The sequence below is a fragment of the Callorhinchus milii genome, unplaced genomic scaffold (assembly GCF_018977255.1).
Source record: "Callorhinchus milii isolate IMCB2004 unplaced genomic scaffold, IMCB_Cmil_1.0 Scaffold6, whole genome shotgun sequence".
NCBI lineage: Eukaryota > Metazoa > Chordata > Chondrichthyes > Chimaeriformes > Callorhinchidae > Callorhinchus > Callorhinchus milii.
In genome coordinates, this window is record NW_024704747.1 from 619,698 (window position 1) to 635,102 (window position 15,405).

Genomic DNA, 15,405 nt, shown 5'->3' on the forward strand with positions numbered 1-15,405 from the left:
TGTGATGTGATGTATTTGCTCCAGGCTCTCTGTCAATCAGGCTAATGGGGGCTGATCACCTTTACAGCACAGTGTGTGGTCACTCAGCCTCAGCCCGGCTCATCCTCGCACTCTCAACTCCGGGTCAGGAGGTTGTGGGTTCAAGCCCTTCATCTGAGCTCACAGTCCAGGCTGACGCTCCAGTGTAGTGGAGGGGGGAGAGAGTGCCGCATTGTCAGAGACGCCACCCTTCTGATGAGGCGTTAAACTGAGGTTTCTACAAACCGCCTTGAGCGCATGATCCAGGAGTTGTCGGCCAGACACCAGGTGAGAGAGAAACTCGTCTCTTTTCCCGACAGCGCCATGAGAGAACAGGGCACAGACGGGAGCTCAGTTTAACGTCTCATCTGAAGGATGGCGTGTTTGGCAATGCTGCGCCTCTCTCCCCGCCTGATGCTGGGCTGGAAGGTCAGCCTGCACTGTGAGCTCAGAGCCCCCAACGTGGGAGTACAACACAGGGTTACACAAGTACTTAGTCGCAGCTACATTTGAATCGATCTGGTAATTCCAGATAATCTAATAGCCACTGTGTTATTGGAGAAGGTGCCAGGCCGTTCCCGGTAGGTAATCAATGTCTCCTGGGGGTGATTGATCAGGGCTCAGTGACCGGCCCAGCCAACAGCACTCACACTGGAGCTACAGCCCAACCCAACTCAGCCCAACCCAGCATTAACCCAATCCATCTCAGTCCCAACCCCAGCCTAACCCAACACACCCCAGCGCCAACACAGCACAGCCTAGCTCAGTCTAGTCAGCCAGCCAAGCCCAGACAGACTGACCGGCTGCTGTTCCTACAACATCAGTTATCAGATAATCAGCATGTAATGGAGGGAAGGGCTTCCCAGAGCCAGTGTACGGACACCGAGTGGAGGGGAGATGGGGTGGTTGGGCAGGAGGACATTAAGGCTCCCATGATTCTTTGCTCAGTGCCTCAGGCTTGTGTTTGTGGACTCAGCCCCCACCCTGTGTGTATTTGTTCTCTGTAACCTCTAACCTTTCTCCCGCCCCCATCCCACCATGGCCAGGTGTACACCAGGTACGGCAAGTGCTACACGTTCAACTCAGGCAGAGAGCGGACATGGAAAACCAAGCAGGGGGGCATGGGCAACGGGCTGGAGATCATGATGGACATCCAGCAGGAGGAGTATCTGCCCATCTGGCGAGAGACTGGTAGGTGTGAGAGTGACTGGCGATGCTGCGGTGATCAGTGACTGTGAACAACACCGCCACGCACAGCGCTCACACCTCAGGGCCAGGAGAACAGGGTTCAAGCCTGCCTCACCCCCATTCGGGGGGCTCTGAGCTGACAATCCAGACTGATGCTCCAGCGCAGCGCTGGGGGAAGAGAGAGCGAGAGCGCTGTATTATCGGAGATGCCGTCCTGTGGATGAGATGTTAAACCTCACTCTCCCCATCTGTGCCCTGTTCAGGCGGATGTTAAATATCTCCTCCGACGCTGTCAGGACAAGAGAAGGGAGTTCTTCTCTATCCCTGGCCGTCAAGACAATACCCCATAAAATAAAATCCCTGCCCCCCACCCCCCCCCACACACACACACCGGGGCTAAGCCAGGCTTGTTAAACAATGAGAAATAAGCAGCCGTATAAATGTTCATTTGTTTTGTAAATTTTTATGGTTAACGTAATGTAGACTTTCAAAACAAGTCCTTTATCTCTCTCCCTTAATTTTTCTCTCCTTCCGTCCCTCTCACTCCCTCCCCCTCTCCCTCCTCTCCCCGCTCATTCTCTCTCTCCCACTCACTCCCTTTCTCCCTCCCGCACCCTCTTGTTCTCTGTAGATGAAACCTCATTCGAGGCTGGAATCCGTGTTCAGATCCACAGTCAGGATGAGCCTCCGTACATCCATGAGCTTGGCTTCGGAGTTCCGCCGGGTTTCCAGACCTTTGTGTCCTGCCAGGAACAGCGGGTAGTTACCTCCCTCCCTCCCACTCTCCCCTCTTCAGCCTTGAGAAGAGACGTGTGTTACAGAGGGACCTGTTGAGGTGTAAGATATTAAACCGGGACTGAGACAGGAAACCTTGGACTCAAAGCCCGGGCGGGTGGGCAGGGGAGCAGGGGGTCAGAGATCGGGGGGTGAAGGACTAAGCTCAGGATCTTGTTTTCCCAGTTTTACTGGCCAGGCCAGGTTGGTTGTAACTCGGTCTCTCTCTCTTTGCCAACAGCTGACCTACCTGCCTGAGCCGTGGGGCAACTGCAAATCAGAGCTTCCCAACAGCAACGTTCCCGGTTATGTCAATTACAGCATCACGGCATGCCGGCTCAACTGTGAGAAACAGGCCGTGTTGAAGGCTTGTGGCTGCAGAATGGTCCACATGCCAGGTACCAGCACTGCCTCACCACCAGCACAGTGTGGGGAGCAAGCACCAGAACAGACACGATGGAGAGAGAGAGCAGGGGTTGGGGTTAGAGTAGAGAGCTCCAGTGGGGGAGCGAGCCCCAGCACAGACACGATGGGGGGAGAGAGAGAGCAGGGAATGGGGTTAGAGTAGAGAGCTCCAGTGGAGGAGCGAGCCCCAGCACAAACACGATGGGGAGAGAGAGAGAGCAGGGAATGGGGTTAGAGTAGAGAGCTTCAGTGGGGAGCGAGCCCCAGCACAGACACGATGGGGAGGGAGAGAGAGAGAGAGAGAGAGAGGGAATGGGGTTAGAGAGCTCAAGTGGGGGAGCGAGCCCCCTATTGGCCTCTTGGTCTCTCTATCTCTCTCTCTTCTGCTAAAGGTAATGAATCAATCTGCAGTCCAGAGGACTATATGGAGTGCGCTGATAAGACACTGGGTACGTATTTATTTAATTACCTGTATTTATTTCCTCTAGTGTGTGTGTGTGTGTGTGTGTGTGTGTTGCCTCATTCAGCCCAGTCACTCGCATTCTCGTCTCCAACCCAGACATGTGGGGCCTCTGAGCTCACAGTCCAGGCTAACACTCCAGGACACGCCGTCCTTTGGATGAGACATTAAACTGAGCTCTCGTCTGTACCGGGGGGGGGGTGGGGAGGGGTTGGGTTGAGGCGAGGTCGGAGTTGAGGGGAGGTTAGGGGTGGGGGGTGTGCGGAGGGGGTGGGAGCTTCTTTGCTGCTGTTTGAAGATGTCTGAATTCCGGGACAATGAGTTGTGGGGAGTGATGTGAATTTCTCCCAAGGGGGAAACTCCCCCCCCCCCCCCCCCAAACCCCGTCCCCCCAGGCTGAGGCTGTGATGAATTGCCTGCCTCTCTCTCTCTCTTTCGCGCTCTCTTTCTCTCTCGGCAGACGATCTAGTGAAGAAATCTAACGAGACCTGCCCGTGCGTGACCCCCTGCCACACCACGCGCTACAACAAGGAGCTGTCCATGGTGAGGATTCCCAGCCGAGGCTCTGCCAAGTTTCTGGCTCACAAGTTCAACACCACCACAGACTACATCAGGTAGGTCAGTTACCCTGTGCGCGCTTCACAGAACGTACTGGGAAGTGTAGTGACTTGCGTACGTCGTGGGCGAAACACAGCAGGCAATTGCGCACGGCAGCGTCCCACACACAAACAGTCGTGGGTGTGTCAGACCGAGCTGCCACCCCCCACCCCACCACCTGCAAAAAAAAATGTTTTATTGCTTGAAGAGCCGAGGTAGACACTGCGTTACCGACTTACCACTGATCCACACCCCCTCTCCCCCATCCACTTTCACCCACACCACACCCCCACCCCCTCTCCCCCGCCACACACCCCTCTCCCCCTCTCCCCCTGTCCCTCTCTCCCTCTTCCCCCACACCCACTCTCCCACGGCCCATCTTCCCCTCTCCCCCTCCTCTCGCCACCACTCCTCCCCCACAGGGAGAATTACCTGGTCCTGGACATCTTCTTCGAAGCCCTGAACTATGAGACTATTGAGCAGAAGGAAGCTTACAGTGTGGAGGGGCTGCTGGGTGAGTGACTCAACTACCCGTGGGGAGGGGGGAACTGAGATCAAACAGGACAAAGATTTACCTGAAACTCTCTCTCTCGGGTGATGTGTACTGCGGCCGGGGGGGGGAAGGGGTGTGTGGGGGGTGCGCTTTGTGTTTGATTGTTAAGAAATCGGTGTCTTGGGTTTCACTTTGGCTCACTCTCCCCTCCCCCTACCCCATTCTCCACCCTCTCTTCCCGTCCTCTAACAATTTCCCACCACACCCTCTCTCCCCCTACACCCTTCCTGCTCGCCCTCTTTTCCTCCCCACCCCCCCCCAACAGGTGACATTGGGGGCAGATGGGGCTGTTTATTGGAGCCAGTATCCTCACCGTCCTGGAAATCATTGATTACATCTATGAGGTGAGAATAACTTCCTCTCCATGAACGTACATAGAGCCTCACACAGCACAGCACCTCACGCTGACACAGTCTTAACAAAGGGACCACAGGGAGCTCTGAGCAAAGAGAAACCACTCAACCAGTGTGAACAGTCTAGTTATTTAAGGTGGGTTCAACCATCACTTCAGGCAGCATATTTATGTAAGATAGCAACTGGGGGAATCTGACTGAGAACAACTTCACACTGAGGGTAGTGAGAGTGTGGAACTCGCTGCCGTTGAATCAGATAGTGTAGATATCTTCAAGAGGAAGCTGGACCTTCACATGATGGAGGGGAATAGAGAGTGTGGGAGGGAGGGAGGGAGGGAGGAGCGGGTGGTGGGGTGGGGGAGACTCGTGTGGAGTATAAACCCCAGCATGGAGTGGCTTGTTTCCGTGCTGTACATATACAACTATGTATAATTGTTCACCGTGTTCCTTTCTCTCCGCGCAGGTGATCCGGGTTAAGGCACAGCGTACGTTCCAACGGCAAAAGCCTCAGAGAGAGAGCAAGGACCCCATCGCTACCCTGGGGCTGGCCGACATGAAGCCGGTGAGAAATCAGGGATCGCTCCCTCTTTCCTCCCACATTCCCGTCTCCGATCCCAGGCTCCGTCGTGACCTCCCATCTCATATTTTGTAGGCAAATGCAGCAGCTATTTTGCACACAGAACATCTCACAAACAGCTATGAACTGGGGGTGGGGGGGTTGTCGACCAGGACACCGGGAGAGAGAAACTCCCATCTCTTTCCCCAACAGCGCCGCAGGAGATCTTTAACGTCCACCTGAACAGGGCACATATGGGGAAAGAGTGAGGTTTAACGTCTCATCCGAGTTAAGACTGGATTTAAAAGGATTTTTCACAATTCTGTGCTGTTTAGCATTTTAAAACAAAACGAGTCTCCTGGGCAAAGTTTAAGTCCTGCAATTGAAGGGTGGTAAACTGAGAACAAATCTGCAGAAAAACTACGTCAGTGAGCGAGTAGTAAACACGTGGAACAGGTCCACAGGGAAACAGTGGAAGCAGAAAATGTCGATAGTTTTAAGAACAAATGAGATAGATTTCTGATAGGAAATAATTTGGGGGGATACAGTATTTGGTTTGGGACACAACATGTCATGCGACTGGCAGGATGGTGCAAGGTGATCTGGATAGACCTTGGTCTTCCTTTGTCTAGCAAATGTTTATAAGTCTTTATTTTTTCCTCCTGGTGCTTTACAAAGCCAATGGCAAATGTGTGTTAATCATCACCTGACGCCTTGTCCCGTGTCTTGTGCCCACAGAGTTCCCGCGAGGCACTGAGCAGCCTATCTGACGGGAGCCCCTACGCCACCAACCTGCTGCCATACCACCACAGGCCGCCCTTCGAGGACTTTGCCTGTTGACTGTGGCCAGCTGGGCAGGCTTCTCCCTTTCTCCCACCATCCCCACCACCCACCAGCGATCTCCAGTCTGCGGAGAGCTCCCTGGAACTGCCCTCCCCCACACCCCTGTCCCCCCACACCCCCCTCCCATCACCGGCACACCTCTCGACGTCAATCGCTCAAGCCAAAGTCTCTCACGCTGTTCCGGTCACACCTCAGACCGAGGACCTGACACGGTTACCGTGGTAACCATCTCTGCGCAAGGCCCAGACTTCACTCCGCAAGACTTTACAATCCCCGGAGCGAGCGAGCAGACCTGGATTCCATTTCTTTTTATAGAGATTTCAGTTCAGTGAGTGTCACATTATTGTGTTTATCTGTGTCCGTCCAGCTCCCACACCTTCACATCGAGTTCAGGCTCATCATAGGGCCCAGTGAAGAGTATTGTCTTACATCAGCACAACTCCCACCAAACCTGTTGGGGTAAAGTCCCATTATGTTCCTGCAGGTCGGTGCTTACAGCCTACGTTATCTAACCGAGCAAACCCACTAAACCCCAGCAGCCCTTCACCTCTATCTCTGAGGGTCGACAGGGCTCAGAGCTGTGTTAGGCCCGGCTGTTCTGGTTAGACCTGGTGTATGTGTGCACCTACATCCCAAGGTGCTGGACAGTCAGGGATTCGGATCTGAGCTGGGGGTTGGGATCAGGAGGGGTGGAGGGCGGGGATAGGAGAGTGACCGAAGGCACGGTCAAAGAGGAGGGGTTTGAGAAGGTCCGGGATGGAGTTCCAGAGGGTGCGGGCAGAGAGGCTGAAGGCCCGACCGGGGAACATGGAGCAGGCTGGAGCCCGCTGAGCGGAGGGAGCGGACAGGTCAATACGGAGTTAGTAAGTCACAGAGGTAGGGGAAGCAAGGCCGTGGATGGCTTTGAAGGTGACGGCTAATGGTTTAAATATAATTCAGACGTCTGTTGTAGCCAGAATTTAACAGCGACTTGTTTTATCTCAAAGTTAGTGTAGCAGCACGGACTTTTTATTGCCCTCGCCTGGGATCAAAGTCACAGGCCCACAGGTTTCACTGTGTTTGTGTCGGCCTCACCCTGAGATGGCGGTTGTCAAGGTTACCAAGCCTAATTTGTGTTAAATCAGATTAAAGAGAAAGGTGAAGGCAACTGAATAACCCTCACATTCCTCTCAGGCTTTTTCAATCTCTTCGCACTGTGTGTTTGTTTTGAAGCAGTGGAGTGTTTGGTATTTTCACCTGATCTTCCATTTTGTTTGTGAGCCTCCAGAACTTTTAATTAACCCAACCAGATTTATAAAGAAAATGCGCCGTGGATTTATGTGAGTGTGAGAGCAGGGGGGTTGGGGGGAGTGTGAGTGAGTGAGTGTGTGTGTGTGAGTGTGTGTGTGTGTGTGTGTTGGGGGGGGGTGAGATGTATGTGGAAAAGTCACACAACCAATCTGTCTGGAACTGATAAAATGGCAGAATTGGTTTGCTGGGCCTCAAAAAATAGCCGCCAGACCTGTTTGGCTGCCACTGGCCAAACACGTTTAGCCTGGCCTGGTCAAGCTTGGCCTGGCCTGGTTGCCCTGAGGGCAATCTGACTGTTCTCCAACCGCGAGGGCGATCCTGAGGAAAGCGTGTCCTTCCGCCCGCAGCCCCCACACGGGTGTGGAGCAAGGAGACAGAGCTCCCAGCGGGGAAACGGGACTTTTTATTACCCCAAACTAGCAAACTGGTCACCGGTGTGAGTGACAGCTCGAGGCAAAGCCACTTCCTCCCAAGTCCCATCCCTACCATCCCATTCCCAAGTCCCATTCCCACCATTCCCATCTCCCCCACCCCCTTTGCCGCGGTCTAGCACGTAGCTTTTAAACACATGTATTCACCTAAGCCAAAGCTTGCCAACATGGAGAGGGACAGTGAAGGGAGCCACAGGAGGATGATTATACTGTACAGTACAGAGGGACTGGACAGACCAGCCTCAGGGGTGGAACAAGGAACTGGGATGAGTTTCCCTGAGGAACATTCCTGGCAATGGGAGGTTTATATGGAGGGAATGCTGTGGAGGTTTGGAGGGGAGCAAGACAGACAGAGCCCATGACGGGCCTCTCCTGAGCATCACATTAGAAGCAAATCATTCTAGCATCGCGATCACCTGTATTTACCTGCTCTGTACCTCACTCCAGCACCATCCTGTCAGCCGCAGTGACATCAACAACAACTTGCATTCATTTCGCGCCCCTCACGTGGGGCAGCATCACATTGTCTTCCACACGTCCCCAAACAGAACTGAGCACAAGAGGGGCTTCCCCCACAACGCACTTTAGCACAGCACACACTGGGGGCTGACCCGTAACCCCCCCACCCATCACCACAGCTAAACTATGCCCTCGGGTTCTCTATCCCTCATTCTCTCCGTCCCTCTCCCACTCTTTCCTTTCATTCACTCTCACACTCTCCCCCCTCTCTCTCTCCCTTCACTCTGCATCCCTACTTCACTCTTTAATTTACTCTCCCTCGCTCTTTCTCTCCGCATTCCCCCTTCCCTCTTTCACACTCTCTTTTTCCTTCACTTTTTCTCTCCCTTACTCCCCTCTCTGTACGTTGTCCTATTTGTCACTGTGATGGACTGACAGTAAGAGGGAGAGAGACCTCCTGCAGTCCTGTGTTTGAGGCCTGTGCACAGAGGGGTAAGGTACAGACAGAGGTTGGCAGGAGTAGGTGGGAGGTATAGAGGGGGACAGTGGGCAGTGATGGACGCTGACAGCCCTCTCCAGCCCATACCCCCCACCGCCCCCCCGCACCCCCAGTGGCGGCCATGGTCTCATGCTCTGTGTTAGATGTAGAACTGGACACATGCAGAGTCTGATATATAACTGTATGTGAACATTCGCAGAATAAATTTATAATCTGATCTGACAAAAAGAGTCTGATTTCACTTCATTCGCTCATTTTGACTTAAAAAAATGAATGTCTCGGAATGAATGGCTTTGTGTTTATACCGTTTGGGGATGGGGGGGGTGCAGGGTGAAGCAGATTGCGTCCGCAAAGTCAAGCATGGATTGGGTAGGCGTTTGAGGAAGAGATGCGTTGAGGCGAAAGAGGGATTTTTGGTGGCCAAACGGGTATCTGACGTGTGGACACCCATCGCTTAAGTACTTAAGAGTCTCCAAACCAAGCTGAGAATTCCGTGCTTCCCACTTACACGTGGAAATCCCAGAGACAGAGATTGATTGAGGGGAGAGAGAGAGAGAGAGAGAGAGAGAGAGAGAGAATTCAGCCTTCTCTGACAAAATCCAAACAAAATTGAGAAAAGCTTCACGTTGAGACTGCGATGAGAATCAAGCTGAGCACAGCGATGTCTGCTAATCTCTCTTGCTCTCAGATCAATGGGAAGCTTGCAGCACGATCAGGTGAGAGGCTGAGAACGAGAGAGAGAGAGAGAGATATCCGCAGGGAGTTTTTAGCAAGATTGTGGGAAGCTTGTTCCATTCTGTAACACATCACTGGTGTCTAATAGGCAGCTCGGAGAATTTGCCCAAATCAGCCCCGTGGAATTGATAAAATAAAATTAATAATTTTCTTCTAAAAGAGCGAGGCTGTCTCTGACCATTAACAGGAGCTACAGAGTCCTGTAGCGCAGTGGGTGGGCACTCGCCTGGCAAGCGAGAGGATCCAAATTGGATTTGCTTCCCGGGCAGGTCGAAACCTGAGGTAAGTTTCCTTACTCCACTCGCCTGTTTACCCGGCAATGAGTAGGAATCCCGTCGTTAGTCGATTGGTGGATCACCCTCCGGGGGTAATAATCCCTTTGTAAAAAAATCTGTCCACTCAATCCACGACTGCTTGCGGGGACGCTGCTGTGCGCAATTGGCTGTTGCGTTTCGCCCTCAACCTACACAGTCACTACACTTTACAGAATATTCTGTGAAGCGCTTTGAGTGTCAGCCTGGACTGAGGTGGGGGGGGGGTTAGCGGGGTTTGGGGGCTCAAACCCACAACTGATTCGGAGGCGAGAGCGCGAGCGGCTGAGCGGGCTGGTTACCAGTGAAGCGAGATGTCTCGAGCGCTGGAGTAAATGCCAGGATTACTATTAATTATTATTATTGAAGTCCTGGTCACTCCCAGCTCTCTCTCTCTCGCTCGCTCTCTCTCAGGAAGATGATGGGAACAAAAGCCAAGGTCACCGTGAGATTCCTCGGGGGCGGAGGAGAAGGTGAGCGGGGAGGGAGGGAGGGAAAAGAGGAATGAGGCTTTTGATGTATGCCTCGGGCAGATGAGTTGATTGCTTTTCACATCAAAGAACATCGTTCAATCTGCCCCCAGTGTGTCATGAATCAGAGCCAGCGAGAGAGAGCGGGAGTGATGCCTTCTCTGTATTGACTGATTTGCATGAACTGCCTGTTTTATTAATGATCCATGTTTCGTCCTTTGATGATTTATGTGTTCTTTCCCCTCACACAACGAGCACCGTCTCAGATAATTCACTTTCCTTTCCACCTCTTTCCAACCTCTGCACCGCGTGTGTGTGTGTGTGTGTGTGTGTGTGTGTGGGAGGGGGGAGAGTGGGGAGGGCTGGAAAGTTGCTGAGATGGGCTTTTCTGGAATAAAAATCGATCAGGAGCAGAGGTCCGGCTGAGAGGTCGTGTGCAAGACTTCACATGAACTGAGTGTCGCAGAGAAGGTAAGTCAGAGAATGAATGGCGGTGAGGTTTAAAGGCAGTGCTGTAGAGTAGGAGGGAAGAATGAAGGAGGTGAGTCCTGGAGTAGGAGGAAGGGAAATTGGTTGCTCACTTCATGGCCGTTTGTGGGGTGGGGACGTCGCTGTGTGCAAATTGTCTGTGGCGTTCACCCACAAAACACACAGTCACTACACTTCACTGTACCCAGCCCCGCCCCAGAACCACACGACAGTCCTCGATGGGCCTGTTTATTGCCAGGCGTCACACCGGCACATTACACACACACACACAGAGCTTTAAAACCCACAAATGTAAATTATAAAAATAAAAATGTACAAGGCTGCATGACCAATGTCAGGGTATCTGAGTGTGTGTCAGAGCGACAGGGAGACCAGACACAGAGAGAGATGGACAGAAGGAGAAAGTAAAGAAATTATGAACAATGGTAAACAATAAAGTGGTTGTGAACGGGGCAGAGAGAGAGAGACACCACCACCACACTCACACATGCACTCAGTCACACACACCCACGCACAGACACCCACAGACACACCAACCCACAGACAGACCCGCACACACAGACACAGACACAGACTCAGACACACTCGCAACACAGACTCTCGCACACACAGACTTGCACACACACAGACTCACAACACAGACTTACAGACAGACACACAGACAGACTCGCACACACACACACACTCACAGGGCCAGGTCATGCTGGTTGGAGTGGAACACGTCCCCAATGTGCTGGAAGATGGCGGGGGTGAACAGGTAAACTCCACAGTTAATGATGTCATCATGCAGCCTTGTACATTTTTATTTTTATAATTTACATTTGTGGGTTTTAAAGCTCTGTGTGTGTGTGTGTAATGTGCCGGTGTGACGCCTGGCAATAAACAGGCCCATCGAGGACTGTCGTGTGGTTCTGGGGCGGGGCTGGGTACAGTGAAGTGTAGTGACTGTGTGTTTTGTGGGTGAACGCCACAGACAATTTGCACACAGCGACGTCCCCACCCCACAAACGGCCATGAAGTGAGCAACCAATTTCCCTTCCTCCTACTCCAGGTCTCACCTCCTTCATTCTTCCCTCCTACTCTACAACACTGCCTTTAAACCTCACCGCCATTCATTCTCTGACTTACCTTCTCTGCGACACTCAGTTCATGTGAAGTCTTGCACACGACCTCTCAGCCGGACCTCTGCTCCTGATCGATTTTTATTCCAGAAAAGCCCATCTCAGCAACTTTCCAGCCCTCCCCACTCTCCCCCCTCCCACACACACACACACACACACACACACACACACACACACACACGCGGTGCAGAGGTTGGAAAGAGGTGGAAAGGAAAGTGAATTATCTGAGACGGTGCTCGTTGTGTGAGGGGAAAGAACACATAAATCATCAAAGGACGAAACATGGATCATTAATAAAACAGGCAGTTCATGCAAATCAGTCAATACAGAGAAGGCATCACTCCCGCTCTCTCTCGCTGGCTCTGATTCATGACACACTGGGGGCAGATTGAACGATGTTCTTTGATGTGAAAAGCAATCAACTCATCTGCCCGAGGCATACATCAAAAGCCTCATTCCTCTTTTCCCTCCCTCCCTCCCCGCTCACCTTCTCCTCCGCCCCCGAGGAATCTCACGGTGACCTTGGCTTTTGTTCCCATCATCTTCCTGAGAGAGAGCGAGCGAGAGAGAGAGAGCTGGGAGTGACCAGGACTTCAATAATAATAATTAATAGTAATCCTGGCATTTACTCCAGCGCTCGAGACATCTCGCTTCACTGGTAACCAGCCCGCTCAGCCGCTCGCGCTCTCGCCTCCGAATCAGTTGTGGGTTTGAGCCCCCAAACCCCGCTAACCCCCCCCCCACCTCAGTCCAGGCTGACACTCAAAGCGCTTCACAGAATATTCTGTAAAGTGTAGTGACTGTGTAGGTTGAGGCGAAACGCAACAGCCAATTGCGCACAGCAGCGTCCCCGCAAGCAGTCGTGGATTGAGTGGACAGATTTTTTACAAAGGGATTATTACCCCCGGAGGGTGATCCACCAATCGACTAACGACGGGATTCCTACTCATTGCCGGGTAAACAGGCGAGTGGAGTAAGGAAACTTACCTCAGGTTTCGACCTGCCCGGGAAGCAAATCCAATTTGGATCCTCTCGCTTGCCAGGCGAGTGCCCACCCACTGCGCTACAGGACTCTGTAGCTCCTGTTAATGGTCAGAGACAGCCTCGCTCTTTTAGAAGAAAATTATTAATTTTATTTTATCAATTCCACGGGGCTGATTTGGGCAAATTCTCCGAGCTGCCTATTAGACACCAGTGATGTGTTACAGAATGGAACAAGCTTCCCACAATCTTGCTAAAAACTCCCTGCGGATATCTCTCTCTCTCTCCCTCGTTCTCAGCCTCTCACCTGATCGTGCTGCAAGCTTCCCATTGATCTGAGAGCAAGAGAGATTAGCAGACATCGCTGTGCTCAGCTTGATTCTCATCGCAGTCTCAACGTGAAGCTTTTCTCAATTTTGTTTGGATTTTGTCAGAGAAGGCTGAATTCTCTCTCTCTCTCTCTCTCTCTCTCTCTCTCTCTCCCCTCAATCAATCTCTGTCTCTGGGATTTCCACGTGTAAGTGGGAAGCACGGAATTCTCAGCTTGGTTTGGAGACTCTTAAGTACTTAAGCGATGGGTGTCCACACGTCAGATACCCGTTTGGCCACCAAAAAATCCCTCTTTCGCCTTAACGCATCTCTTCCTCAAACGCCTACCCAATCCATGCTTGACTTTGCGGACGCAATCTGCTTCACCCTGAACCCCCCCCATCCCCAAACGGTATAAACACAAAGCCATTCATTCCGAGACATTCATTTTTTTAAGTCAAAATGAGCGAATGAAGTGAAATCAGACTCTTTTTGTCAGATCAGATTATAAATTTATTCTGCGAATGTTCACATACAGTTATATATCAGACTCTGCATGTGTCCAGTTCTACATCTAACACAGAGCATGAGACCATGGCCGCCACTGGGGGTGCGGGGGGGCGGTGGGGGGTATGGGCTGGAGAGGGCTGTCAGCGTCCATCACTGCCCACTGTCCCCCTCTATACCTCCCACCTACTCCTGCCAACCTCTGTCTGTACCTTACCCCTCTGTGCACAGGCCTCAAACACAGGACTGCAGGAGGTCTCTCTCCCTCTTACTGTCAGTCCATCACAGTGACAAATAGGACAACGTACAGAGAGGGGGAGTAAGGGAGAGAAAAAGTGAAGGAAAAAGAGAGTGTGAAAGAGGGAAGGGGGAATGCGGAGAGAAAGAGCGAGGGAGAGTAAATTAAAGAGTGAAGTAGGGATGCAGAGTGAAGGGAGAGAGAGAGGGGGGAGAGTGTGAGAGTGAATGAAAGGAAAGAGTGGGAGAGGGACGGAGAGAATGAGGGATAGAGAACCCGAGGGCATAGTTTAGCTGTGGTGATGGGTGGGGGGGTTACGGGTCAGCCCCCAGTGTGTGCTGTGCTAAAGTGCGTTGTGGGGGAAGCCCCTCTTGTGCTCAGTTCTGTTTGGGGACGTGTGGAAGACAATGTGATGCTGCCCCACGTGAGGGGCGCGAAATGAATGCAAGTTGTTGTTGATGTCACTGCGGCTGACAGGATGGTGCTGGAGTGAGGTACAGAGCAGGTAAATACAGGTGATCGCGATGCTAGAATGATTTGCTTCTAATGTGATGCTCAGGAGAGGCCCGTCATGGGCTCTGTCTGTCTTGCTCCCCTCCAAACCTCCACAGCATTCCCTCCATATAAACCTCCCATTGCCAGGAATGTTCCTCAGGGAAACTCATCCCAGTTCCTTGTTCCACCCCTGAGGCTGGTCTGTCCAGTCCCTCTGTACTGTACAGTATAATCATCCTCCTGTGGCTCCCTTCACTGTCCCTCTCCATGTTGGCAAGCTTTGGCTTAGGTGAATACATGTGTTTAAAAGCTACGTGCTAGACCGCGGCAAAGGGGGTGGGGGGAGATGGGAATGGTGGGAATGGGACTTGGGAATGGGATGGTAGGGATGGGACTTGGGAGGAAGTGGCTTTGCCTCGAGCTGTCACTCACACCGGTGACCAGTTTGCTAGTTTGGGGTAATAAAAAGTCCCGTTTCCCCGCTGGGAGCTCTGTCTCCTTGCTCCACACCCGTGTGGGGGCTGCGGGCGGAAGGACACGCTTTCCTCAGGATCGCCCTCGCGGTTGGAGAACAGTCAGATTGCCCTCAGGGCAACCAGGCCAGGCCAAGCTTGACCAGGCCAGGCTAAACGTGTTTGGCCAGTGGCAGCCAAACAGGTCTGGCGGCTATTTTTTGAGGCCCAGCAAACCAATTCTGCCATTTTATCAGTTCCAGACAGATTGGTTGTGTGACTTTTCCACATACATCTCACCCCCCCCCAACACACACACACACACACACTCACACACACACACTCACTCACTCACACTCCCCCCAACCCCCCTGCTCTCACACTCACATAAATCCACGGCGCATTTTCTTTATAAATCTGGTTGGGTTAATTAAAAGTTCTGGAGGCTCACAAACAAAATGGAAGATCAGGTGAAAATACCAAACACTCCACTGCTTCAAAACAAACACACAGTGCGAAGAGATTGAAAAAGCCTGAGAGGAATGTGAGGGTTATTCAGTTGCCTTCACCTTTCTCTTTAATCTGATTTAACACAAATTAGGCTTGGTAACCTTGACAACCGCCATCTCAGGGTGAGGCCGACACAAACACAGTGAAACCTGTGGGCCTGTGACTTTGATCCCAGGCGAGGGCAATAAAAAGTCCGTGCTGCTACACTAACTTTGAGATAAAACAAGTCGCTGTTAAATTCTGGCTACAACAGACGTCTGAATTATATTTAAACCATTAGCCGTCACCTTCAAAGCCATCCACGGCCTTGCTTCCCCTACCTCTGTGACTTACTAACTCCGTATTGACCTGTCCGCTCCCT

The 15,405-nt window shown here is 52.2% G+C and overlaps 1 protein-coding gene across 1 annotated transcript; it reads left to right on the forward strand.

Annotated features, from left to right (window-relative positions):
• Positions 1-276: 276 nt before the first annotated feature.
• Positions 277-5,744, forward strand: LOC103173329 (acid-sensing ion channel 4-A-like). The gene is given in 10 exon segments (XM_042336175.1): positions 277-306; positions 1,065-1,209; positions 1,838-1,965; positions 2,222-2,378; positions 2,778-2,834; positions 3,306-3,459; positions 3,865-3,960; positions 4,261-4,339; positions 4,812-4,910; positions 5,643-5,744. Coding segments are annotated over 10 exon segments (1,047 nt in total).
• Positions 5,745-15,405: the final 9,661 nt, after the last annotated feature.